The sequence below is a fragment of the Psittacula echo genome (genome assembly GCF_963264785.1).
Source record: "Psittacula echo genome assembly, chromosome: 23".
Classification (NCBI taxonomy): Eukaryota; Metazoa; Chordata; class Aves; order Psittaciformes; family Psittacidae; genus Psittacula; species Psittacula echo.
Window position 1 is genome coordinate 4,900,547 of NC_137748.1, and position 12,516 is coordinate 4,913,062.

At 50.3% G+C, this 12,516-nt stretch overlaps 1 protein-coding gene across 1 annotated transcript; it reads left to right on the forward strand.

Annotated features, from left to right (window-relative positions):
- Positions 1-3,253: 3,253 nt before the first annotated feature.
- On the forward strand, positions 3,254-8,000 carry LOC308229455 (keratin, type I cytoskeletal 14; the record flags this gene model as incomplete). The annotated part of the gene is made up of 8 exons (XM_080633503.1): positions 3,254-3,775; positions 5,513-5,595; positions 5,904-6,060; positions 6,318-6,479; positions 6,569-6,694; positions 6,804-7,024; positions 7,345-7,394; positions 7,903-8,000. The coding sequence occupies 8 exons, from the start codon at positions 3,254-3,256 to the stop codon at positions 7,998-8,000; spliced, it is 1,419 nt and encodes a 472-aa protein (XP_080489629.1).
- Positions 8,001-12,516: the final 4,516 nt, after the last annotated feature.

Genomic DNA, 12,516 nt, shown 5'->3' on the forward strand with positions numbered 1-12,516 from the left:
CCGGGGCTCCCCAGGTCACCTCTTAGGGACCCACTGTTCTCCCCATGGGTGGTGCAGAGACCATCAGCACCTCTTGCAGCTCCTCTCCAACAGCCACCTTTGCAACACCCACCGCTGGGATGCTAAAGGTACCCTGCTGGAATTCTTCCTTCATGGCTTTCTCCCAGAAAAGTCCAGGCACACCGGTGTTGCTATAGAACCAACTGACACTGCTAACAAAATCCCCTGTTTTAATTACTTTTGGTACTGCAAATGGGAAGTCAGGTGCGGAAAATACGTCTTGATTCTTTCCTGCATTAAGCATTAATAATTAGGCCTGTCTTTAAGAAGCCGCTGAGGAGGGAGCTGCAGGTGCTGGCTTATGCAGACAGGCAGTGGCAGCTTGAGGCAGGTTTCAGAAAGTGGTATTTTATTCCAGAAAGATGGTTTGACTCTCAGGCTACACGGAGATAATCTGACATAAAAGCCCAGTAGAAAGAAGCACTAAGGTGTGGCTTTTCAGATAGTCCTAGGGAACCTTCCTATGATAATGTCATACCAGGGCACATTTTATAAGCTCATTAAAATAAGCAGAGAGATATTTTTGTCTGGGTAGTTTCATCTACCAGATCTACTGATATGTATGCTTGGAGCCAGAGCTTCACCTCCGCTTTCCTCTTGAAGTAAGACAGAATTGCATGTTCAACCACCAATGTGCTACCATGAAATCACTGTTATGCCACAGAACTGCCATTCTGATTTTGAAATATATAAAAAAGAGGCTCAGAGTGTGCATGTACTCATGAAACAGAGGCAGAATCTGAGTTAATAGTCAGCCTTTTACTTAAAAGAGAGTGTGATACAAACAATACGCAGTCGTTTGTGGTTGTCTTCAATGGGAGGTCATGGAATTAGAATTTTTCATGTGGTTTTAAGTCTTAATTAACACTTCATGACTTTAATTGCTGCCTTGTGGTATTATCAACATAGCGCAGATACTTTGAGCAACGTGTATTTTTATGACACAGCAGTTAAATAGGAAACAAAAGATAAAAGAAAAGGCAATTTCATGTAAAGGATGAATACATAATCATAGAATTATAGAACCACAGCCTGGGGTGGGTTGGAAAGGACCTTAAAGCTCCTCCGGCTCCAATCCCTGCCATGGGCAGGGACCCCTTCCACTGGAGCAGCTTGCTCCAAGCCCCTGTGTCCAACCTGGCCTTGAACACTGCCAGGGATGGGGCAGCCACAGCTTCTCTGGGCACCCTGGGCCAGCGCCTCAGCACCCTCACAGGGAAGAGCTTCTGCCTAAGAGCTCATCTCAGTCTCCCCTCGGGCAGGTTAAAGCCACTCTCCTTGTCCTGTCAACTGCTGTTAACCTTGTGCATTGTGCCAGTTGTTCTTCCTACAGCTGATCAGCGGGAAGACGGTCGCTCCTGCTGGCTGGCTGGTCCGAAAGCCCTTGCCCAGGTCAAGGTCTGGGCTTCACGAGGGCTCTGTGCTGGTTTTGTCACTGACATTCCCCTTTCTCCGTGCCCCTGACACACTTTGCAAGGACAACCCACAAGTTCTGCCCCTTTGCATCACCCAGGTGAAGGTGAGGAAATGCAGACAGGGGAACGTGTGCTCCTTGGAGCCGCTGTGCCGTTCCCATCCGCACCAGGGAGGATGAGCAGGGAGTGGGTGCCCGCAGGCTCTGTGCTCCATCCCCTCGCACTCATGTGACAAGAAGATGCTGTTGCCAAGAGACTGAACCCATCCTCTGGCCAGAGCAAACACAGCCGAGATTCCAGCTCTCCAGGTCTCCAAGTTGTACAGACTTGTCTCTATTCATGGCCAACTCCTGATATTCCCAGGACTCCTGTATCGTTTCCAGCTTTCTTCAGATAAAGTGGAGGGAGTCGTGCCCTTTAAAGCTACTTAGAAGTGTACCTTTGCTGCTTATTTCCATGTTCTTTCCCCCCTCCTTTGGCAAATGATCTAAGGAAGAAATTGGCTGTTGGGAAGGGGCTGTTGGGGCCTGTCTGTGAAGACAGTCAAACAATTCACCATGTACACACTTGAGAAATATCTTCTCCTCCACACCCTGCATTACTAGCTAGTGACACTTGAGATGCGGTTTCTGCCCGTGACGCAGGTCAGTGCAGACAGTAGCCAGAGGAGCTTGACCATGCCGGCTGCACTCATTCTTTGAGTCGTCTTGCTCCTCAGAGGCAACCGGTGTCTCTCCTGCAGCTCTATTTACATGGGAGCTGTAAAATCCAAACTCACACTGAAGTTTGTCCTCCCTGGTCACAACTGAAATGTTCATCACAGAAAACATCATCAGCATTACCTGCTAAGCTTTGTCACTGTCAACTCTGTGCTCTTGTTCACCGTGCTTAGAGACCAGAAGCTTTATTCTTTACATCCTTTATCTACTTTATGCTATTCCACAATATTTCCTGGAGCATCTCATAGTTTTTAACTCATGCTGACCAGTAGCCATACCCTGCCTTCTTGAACGGTCTGCTGGGCTCTCATTCACAAAGAACAACACAAAACATCCACTGCCTATTGCCTTTTCATATTCCTCCACTCTTGGGTGGTCTCTGAAGCAAAGTGAAGAACTGGATGAGCCCTGAAGCATGAACTCCCTTTTCATTGTTTTTCATTACAGAACATCCCCCTCCCTGTGGATAAAAGAGCGGACTGGTCTTCCCAGGATTGGTAGCCAAGTTCCTTCTAGCATCGCTGTACTCATAGGATGGTGATGTACATTCAGGGCTTCACGACACAGTGGTTGTCCATGCATGTGTGCTGTGTATAAAGCCTAAATAGAGACAGGAACTGTAGTAGCTGGGACAAAAAGACACAGTAAAAGGTGCTAAATCACTCTATTAAAGCGCTGCCTCAGTAGCTGTTTCAGAGCTAACAGTACAAAGCAGTATTAAAATGTAGCCCTGAGCAAGGAGCCTCCTCCTTTGAATCACACCTGAGTATTTACTTAGAAACGGAAGAAGCATAAAGACGCCCTTTGTGAGATAAAACATTTCTATTGGAATACGACAAAAAGCATCAACAGAACAAAGGCAAAAATGATGATTCTGGAAGTTGGCTCAGATTTTCAGAGTGATGAAAATCATCGGGAATGCAGCAGGAAAAAAAAGCGCGGGCAACGCCTCCTGCCCGGGCTATAAAGGGCTCCAGGCCAGGGGGGAGCCAGCACTCGCTGCCTGTGCTACCGAGCCTCTGCCTCTCTGCAGCCCTACAGCCTCCACCAGCCTTCGCCATGAGCACCACTGTCAGGCAGTACTCCTCCTCCATGTCCCTCAAGGGGCCCGGCGGCCTGGGTGCAGGCTCCACCAGGCTCTCCTCCGTGCGGGGGGGTGCCGGCGGGTACAGAGCCCCCAGTGTCCACGGAGGCTCTAGCAGCTACTCTGTCTCTTCCCGCATGGTCTCAGGCTTCGGGGGTGGCTACGGGGGCAGCTACTGCAGCAGCGTAGGAGGGGGCCTCGGCGCTGGCTTTGGGGGCAGCTATGGGGCCGGCTTTGGGGCTGGTCTTGGAGCCGGCTTTGGAGCTGGCTTTGGAGGTGCCTTTGGAGGCGGCGATGGCATCCTCCAGGCTGGCGAGAAGGAGACGATGCAGAACCTCAACGACCGCCTGGCTGTCTACCTGGACAAAGTGCGTGCCCTGGAGGAGGCCAACACTGACCTGGAGGTCAAGATCAGGGAATGGTACAAGAAACAGGCACCTGGTCCCGAGCGTGACTACAGCCCCTACTACAGGACCATCGAGGAGCTCAGGAACAAGGTAGGATGCTGGGATTACCAAGATACTTTTATTAAAGTCACTTTTAAAAAGATGACCCTGTTTCTAAAAGCTGAAAGGAAGACTATTAACAAGAAACAGATACTTGGCCTGAGATGGGAGAACAGAAGGAGCACAGCTGGAAATAATAGTCATAAGTTATGGTGAGCAGTTTCTTGATCATGTCCTCCAGAAGGCCCAAAGGTGGGGTTTCTACTGACTTTTAATGCAGGGAGAAAGATGGGTAGGAAAAGCAGGAGTCAGGAAAGCAGGAGGAGGCTCTCAGACATTGGTCCAGGATACGTGATGCTGTGGGGTTCATGCTGTCACAACACTCATTTCCTGCCGTGCTTGGATGCTACTTACACCCCACGTATGTGCTCCCTTCGCCAGGCTCCTGATTAAGCACTCTGCAGGCAGGGACACGCTATCTCTTTGGCAGAAGTTCCCTACTCAATGATATGCAAATGGAGATGCCAGGTTGTTCTCATGAGCATCCTGCAAAGCAGATCTTTTTGAGCCTGTAAGGAGGCTCAAGGTAGAGGTTCATAAAGAAAGAAGCTGCAGTATGGGATGGTTGGACTTTGAGAGGTGCAAAAGAGATAGGTGAAATCCAGGAGTCAGAACACACCGGGCTGTGGTAGGTGGCTTCAGAGATGCTGAATAGAGTGTGTGCCCTGCTCTAAATGCAGTAGATGAAATCATGGCCAAGCTTGTTTCTTTGCTCTTAGCAGCGATCTGGCTGATTTTAGGCAAAAGTCTTTGAACAAAAGCACCAGAATCCTTCCCTCCCTATCCTGTCACCACTGTCCTTCCTCTGCTCTCATTACTCATCAAGAGCTGATTGCCTGGTCCTTCACCACTGCCTACGCGAGGTGACAGCATTCTTAGTAAGCTCAGGTTCCACAGGAGGGGATGGAGGGGTTGGGTAATGACTGTACCTGCTCTGTGAGAGCAACTGCCAGGGAAATGAGGCTGACAGGCCCAGGGAACAAGCCCTGGGGAAATCCCATTTCTGGAACTTTTCAGCTCTGGGGCTCCACCCTGGGGTGAAGGGCTCTCGCCTGGATGCACGAAGCTTCTCTTCACATTGCAGCTTGTCAGGAGTGCTCTGATCTGGAGCACAGCAATGTGGAGGCAGAAGCTGTCTCTGGGTCTGAGCAGTCAAAGGGAGGCAGACCCTTCCCTCCCCTCCTGCACCACTTGAGGGAAATTGCCACGTCACTATTCCCGGATTACTGCTTGGACATTCCTTAAAGCACCAGAACTCAGTGAGAGCTTTTCATTAGCTTGTGGCTACAGAAATTACCGCTCATTAAATGGCCAATCATTTCCAAAATCCCAGAACAAATATTTGCACCTCGGGTGTTGTTACAAAAGCAGAACAATGCGGGCACCAGACACTCCTTCCTCAGCCCTTTGTAACTCCTCAGCTGGGCTGCTCATTGCCAGACAAATCCCAGGGTGCTGCCAGGACTCCAGACATGGTGTGAGTGCCTGGAGGTGCCACTCTGACAGGGCAACAGGCCGTGGCATGTGCCCATGCCAGTGTCTTCACACTGCATCAGTGCAATGGGAGACCGAGCATGAGCATCCTACCCCTATCCTTGGAAGTCCAGCCCAGCGGCCAGGGGATTCAGTGCGGCTCCTGTCCTGCTCCCAAATGGGAACACAGGCAGCAGTGTGCCATTTCTTGGAACTACTTTTTTCACTCTTTTGATTTCTTTTATCCCCTGCCAGATTCTTGCTGCAACTGTTGAAAATGCCAACATCGTCTTACAGATTGACAATGCCAGGCTGGCAGCTGATGACTTCAGAACCAAGTAAGTTCAATGCCTTGGAGAGCTCTTATGAGAAGGAAGGAGAAGCCAGCCTGTTTGAGGCTTTTCTTTGCTTTCTGCAACTGAAGTTGCTCCAACCAGGTCACTTCTCACTAAAAGTGTGTCCTTTGGGAAGTGTACATCTCTCCCCGGACACAGCATTGTCCTGACATTCCTGCACTGTGGAGAGCTGTGCACACAGGTTTAGGAAAAGATGCTTGGCAGAAACACACATCTGGGGAAGGAAACAATAAGGAAAATCCCTTTTCAGCTGGGCTGGCATGCAAGTGTGTGTGTGTGTGTGTCCCCAGGTTTGAGACGGAGCAGGCTCTGCGTCTGAGTGTGGAGGCCGACATCAACGGCCTGCGCAGGGTCTTGGATGAGCTGACCCTGGCCAGAGCTGACCTGGAGATGCAGATCGAGAACCTGAAGGAAGAGCTGGCCTACCTCAAGAAGAACCACGAGGAGGTGAGCACACAGCCACGCTCAGACTGAGACCGACATAATGTACCTTGTGCCCAATGGAAAGGGTTCAGGGAAAAGTGCAGGAGCATCTCTGCAGTCAGGGCTGTCAGGAGACACTCCAGTGGGCAAGGGGGAGAAAACCAACCCTTTCAGACAGGACCTCCAGGAGAGGTCTGTGCTGGGTGCAACCAAGGTACTTGACGTGATGGGAATATACCAACTGCATTCTGACGTGTATCCTGTGTGTCTTTTTGTGCCAGGAGATGAATGCCCTGCGCGGGCAGGTGGGTGGCGAGATCAGCGTGGAGATGGATGCTGCTCCTGGAATCGACCTCACCAAGATCCTGGCTGAGATGCGGGAGCAGTACGAGAGCCTGGCGGATAAGAACCGCCGGGATGCTGAGCAGTGGTTCTTCAGCAAGGTGAGCTGCTCGACGCCAGGGCCGTGGGTCTGGGGCTGTGTCGCTCACCGGTGCTCTAACGGCACGACTCTGGTTGTGCCTTGGTGCAGACGGAAGAGCTGAACCGGGAGGTGGCCATCAACACGGAGCAGCTTCAGAGTGGCAAGACGGAGATCACGGAGCTGCGCCGCACCATCCAGAGCCTGGAGATCGACCTGCAGTCCCAGCTCAGCACGGTACGAGGGGCCAGGGGCACGCGGGGCTGTGGGCAAGGGGACACATGGCTGCTCCTGTCCCTCCCGCTCCCCATTCCCCCCTGAACCCATCTCTGTGCTCCACATGCAGAAAGCGGCGTTGGAGGGCACCTTGGCTGACACAGAAGCCCGCTACGGCACCCAGCTGGCCCAGCTCCAGGGGCTCATCACCAGCGTGGAGGAGCAGCTGGCTGAGCTGCGGTGCGACATGGAGCGCCAGAACCAGGAGTACAGGGTCCTGCTGGACGTCAAATGCCGCCTGGAGCAGGAGATCGCCACGTACCGCCGGCTGCTGGAGGGCGAGGATGCCCAGTACGTAGAAGGGCTTTGCTGGGGAGGGCACATCGAGAAGGGACGGGTCACAGACACAAAATGTTTTCTCGGGGGATTCAGTCCAGTTGCATCTTCATGCTTGTACCATGCTCGGATGCCCAGTGGCTCTGTCCCTGGTTTCTGCTGTATGTGATGCTGTAACAGGCACCTTGCCCTGCTGAAAGGGGCACTGGTCCCTCTACCTCCGGGACAGGAGCAGTAGTTTTAGCCTGTCCTGTTTTCCTTCTGCCTGAATACAGAGCCTGTGTAACAACAAAAGACTGTCCCTAACTTCTCTTTGTTTTCTCCTTCTCATGCAGCATCTCTTCCCAGTACTCCTCCGCGATGTCCTCCCACTCCGGCAGAGATGGTAAGAACTGATCCTGTTACACCAAAGGCTTTGAGACCTGCCCTTAGAGCAGTGGCCATGCTGACGGCATGAAAACCACCCTTGGGGTGTGCTGTGCCACCTCGCTGGCTGAGCCAGACTGACAGCTGTCAGGAGTGTTTGTGTGCACTGCACAACTGCTCAGCACGGGACAGAGCTGTCAGGAAGCGCAATTCCTGGCACTCCTTGACCACAAGGATTTGCCCTTAATGGGCACTCTGATATTGCAGCCAGTGGTCTGACTTTACAGAGACCTGAAAAATCAAGTGACACTACGTATTTAAGGAGTGTGCCTGTGGCCTTCTTGAGCTTTCCCATCAGCCTAGCTCTTCCTTCTTCCCAGCCAGCACAGGGTTGTTTAAAACAAGATTTTCCAGCATCTTGTGGAATTTCCAACATCTCCTGAAGAACATGCAATATCTGATAACGTGTTAAGCAATTCCTGTCTTTCCTGCCCCGGGAACAATCATTCTCTGCCTTCCTTTCGCAGTCATGTCATCGTCCCGCCAGGTCCGCACGATCGTGGAGGAGGTGCAGGACGGGAAGGTGGTCTCCTCCCGGGAGCAGGTTGCACTTACCACTCGCTAGGAGGGCGAGCAGCTTCCATGGACCCTCAACCCTGGGCTCAAGGGAGCATGGAGCTGCACCAAGCACCATCTGGGCCATGTGTGATGGGGCTGGGTCACAGAAAGTGTCTGCTTCATTCTGCTGTTCCTCCTTCCCCTATTGCCCCAATTACCCGTGGGTGCCCCCGCGCACTCTGTACACATTGAATAAAGCTTTTTTCCCTTGTTCTTGCAACTGCAAACTTGTCTGTCCCTGATACGTGATCCCTCAAAGCCTCAGGCTTGTGCGCTTATGCCAGGGGAAGTCCTAAGAAACCACAAGAAGGCAGCAAGAGGAGGGGAACAGAGGGGTATGGGTTTCACCTGGAGCGAAAGTAATGTAACACAGCTTTCAATACTGAACTCATTACTTGTGGCACAGGACTGAGACATAAACCAGGTAGGTTTGATACAAAATGAAGGCAATGATGGACGGATGATGTCTGATACCAACATGCCACATGACTGATAAATAAAGACAACAAAACAAAGCTCAGTTTTCTAACTCTTGGTACCATAAAGAATCACTTTTTCCTGTAAGTTGAACTTAAAACATCTTCAGCAGGACTATGTGTACCGTCCCGAGGCACGAGCTCAACGTCAGGCTGGTTGGCAGATCTCATACATATATCCTTCTGTCTTACTTGACTGTCTTTAAATCACTATTGTGCATGGTGAAACTTTATACAGGTCTTTTCATGCTGCCTGAGGCTGCATTAACAGGTTGCACAGTAGGAATTGCTTAATCCACAGCAGGATGAGTAGCAATAATATTTATCACTATAGCATCTAGTAGATCACTGCTCAAATCCTTCTTAAAACATGCAAGCTATGTCAACAATGTCTGCAGGCAAGCTGCCATCAGGAGGAGGTGACACAGTTTGGGTGCTGGCAGCCAGGCACCAGGTTCACCTTTGCCCACTCACTTTCTGGAGAGCAGCAGAGGAACAAAAGGATGCTGCCCTGGTCCCACATCCCCTGAGGACTGGATAGGAGAGGAAATCATTTGAGACCCAAAAGCCTGATGGAATCACTTAGATCCAACTTCATGCTTTCCAGCCAGTGGTACTAGGTCCAGTCTTGGGCCATGGCCTCATGTTTGGCCTTAGACCAAGGGAAAAGGTGATAATTTGCAGTAAATTGGCTTCCTTTTGCTTATAATGCAGAACAAAGAGCTCCTGGGGCTGATACGGAGCACATCTTTGGGACCATTATTGATGATTCACCGCCAGCCTTGCCAAAGACATCACAGTCCTCATGGAACAATTACAGAGGCACCCTGCAAAGGCTCTTAGAAAGTGCTGATGGTATCATGCTGGGCGTGCCAAGACAAGCAGAAGAGAGGGAAGGTGATCGAAGAAGTAGGGAACCTGCCAGGTCTTTCCAGAAAAGGGAGTGTGAAGAGATGTTATCATTCTGCATCACTGCTGAGCAACTACAGAAAAGGGTAGGAAATGAAACACAGACCAGAGTACAGAGGTCACTGACAGCTCCACAGAAGCCTGATATCACAAACAGGAGACAAGCTCAGGCAATGCACAAGTAACCACTGTGTTACATTACAGTACCTTGAATCATAGAAGAGTTAGGGTTGGAAGGGACCTTAAGATCATCTAGTTCCAACCCCCCTGCCATGGAAGAAGGAAAAGACCACCTTACAGTTTGTGTCTGTGAAACGCGGACAAACTATCACATCCAAGATGGGTAAGCACTGGTTTCGGAGAGTATTTTTCAAATGCTCTGTAAGGTGCAAGCACAAGTCCCTGTTAGGGTTCGGCAAGGAGTTACAGAAACAAGTCCTCAGTGAATAATGGTGGAACTTTTATGGACAACAAAAGAGAAAAGGAAACCCAAGAATGTCTTTGAAAGGTATTTCATCAGCTGAGACAGAGAAATATGTAGGATATGCCAGTGTCAAACTTAATATATAACAGCAAAAACACGTACAACAACTAATACTTAAAATGTGTATCATATTTCTGATCTTTAAACCCCGTGTTTGTAGCAGATAATTGTTTTGACAATGCCCTTGAGAAGGTGGATTACTGTGATTATTATTTCCAGCCTACAAAGAATGAAATTGAGATTTGAAGAAGCTGAACTATTTGCCTGGAGGGATGTGCAAAGGTGGGATCAGAATCCTGGAGCATCTGGTGTCATTAGCGAGATGGAGATCAGCTTCAGACCAGCCAATAAGGAGCAGAAAAGGAGTGGAGTGACAATGACATCAAGAGCTCAATAAGTATCACTTGTAAACAGCAAACACAAGGATTTTCCATAGGCGAGACTGGAATTTAGTGACCACGAGCAGACAGGAGCCGGGGCTGCTGTAGTTCTCACTCTGTCGCTGTACCTAGCCCTGCTCAGGCTGGAGGGACGTGCAGGAGTCCGAGCTGGCGTCCAGTGTCAGCAGCTCCTGGCTCCAGCTTCCCTCTCCTGGCACGCCCTGGTGGCCACTTCACAGGATAAAAAGCAGAATGAACCCAAATAAGTGACTAAACTGACCTAAACCTAACTTGGGCTGGCAGTCCTGCAGCAGCTTGCCAACGGCAGGGACTCGGGTTCTGTGTCATGTCTGAGTCCCCAGGGAAGTTCTCTTGGACATGAAGACAGGCAATGATCCAGGGAGTGTTTGTAATAACATGAAATGCTGGCTCGCCTTCTTGGGGGCACGCTCTACTTTCTGCAGTCCATATGCATGAGCTCAAGAAACAGTCTTCAGCTTTAAAGTATCTCTGCTCCGGAGCCAGGCTGAGAGAGCTGGGCTGGTTCAGCCTGGAGAAGAGAAGGCTCCTGAAGGGGAGACCTTAGAGCAGCTCCAGAGCCTAAAAAGAGCTGCACTCACTTTGGTGCACTAAAAGGTGCACTGAAAAGGGACTACAAGAAACTGGAGAGGGGCTTTGGACAAGGGCCTGTAGGGACAGAACAAGGGGAATGGCTTTAACCTGCCCGAGGGGAGACTGAGATGAGCTCTTAGGCAGAAGCTCTTCCCTGTGAGGGTGCTGAGGCGCTGGCACAGGGTGCCCAGAGAAGCTGTGGCTGCCCCATCCCTGGCAGTGTTCAAGGCCAGGTTGGACACAGGGGCTTGGAGCAAGCTGCTCCAGTGGAAGGGGTCCCTGCCTGTGGCAGGGGGCTGGGACTGGATAAGCTTTAAGCATCCCTTCAAACGCAAACCAGCCTGGGATTCTATGAAAATATCCTGAGATTACCAAAGGACTTCCTCAGGGGAAATCTCATCTTTCCTTCTCATTTCCATTGCCCTTTTTAATCTCACAACGTGGTGCAGTAGAACAAGCCTCGGGAATAAGGCCACAGAACCCATTTACCACCGTACTGCTCTCCTTTATAAAGCCCAGCACAAGACGCAGATGTAAAGCTGCAGAATAGTTCATTTCTTGTCATTTTTCTTAGTGTTCATTAAATGGGAACAGCACCTTTGCCTAGGGGATGCTTTTCTGCTCAGTTGTTACTTGAAGTAATAATTTTCCCTTGTCAGGCCTGCGCTGCTGTTCCTGGAATGCCTGTGGGAGCCCTCATAAGTCATCATTCCTCTCCTCCTCTTCCTCCCTCGGGTGCACGCTGCCTGCGAGGGGCTCCAGGTCAGCTGAGGACGCTCATCTGAGGCATCGCCTGTGGCTGGCTGCAGGGCTGCGGTGAGCAAAGCGCTGTCTGTGGACTCCAGTCTGGAAGCCAGTAAAAGTTAATTATGGAAAGAGCCTCCATGACACACGTAGAACCCATCATTACCAGACCTCCTCATCAGAAAAGGAAAATCTCATTTAATAAAATGAGGGCTGTAACTGCTGCCAGGTCTTGAGATGTGATTGGGTGTAAAAGCTGGTTTAATAAAAATGTCAACTTTCAGATACAAAAAAACACTACCATGAAGTTGACACAAATCCAATAAATCCAAGAGTGGAATTATTCTTCCCCTTTACAAAAGCTGTAAAATCCTCATCACCTTTGGCTGCAGAGACCTATAGTAACATCTGAAGTTCAAACTGTATGGAAGAAACGTGGACATTTCTGCTTCGTTTTCATCACTTACTGAATAAACCGCGCTCATCAATGTTTGCACTTTTCTCATTGGAAAAGAAAGGACTGTGCTTTCCCAGTTACATGAAATTTGGTGTTAGCTCAGCACCAATGTCTCAGCAATTCTGTGGGAAAAGGACAGATTTTGGCCAGTTCTGCTCCTGCTCCGCAGCAAAGGCTCCCAGTCCTGGCCCTGCCACAGCCAAGGCGTGCCACAGCACCACAGCGCCAGCTCCTCCTGCTAATTGCGGCTGTAACAAAGCATGGGCACACACAGAATCCACACCACATTGAAGCTGTTCTGTATTTACAGTGTCACGATAAAATCAAGACTAATGAACCTGCTCCAATGGCATAAGCAATATTTCTGACAGAGGCTGGACCTGACGCATCCTTCGTGCCATGTATCCAGGTGACCTGGATGCCAAACCCAACGCTGAGCCATACATGGGGAAAGGCAGCCA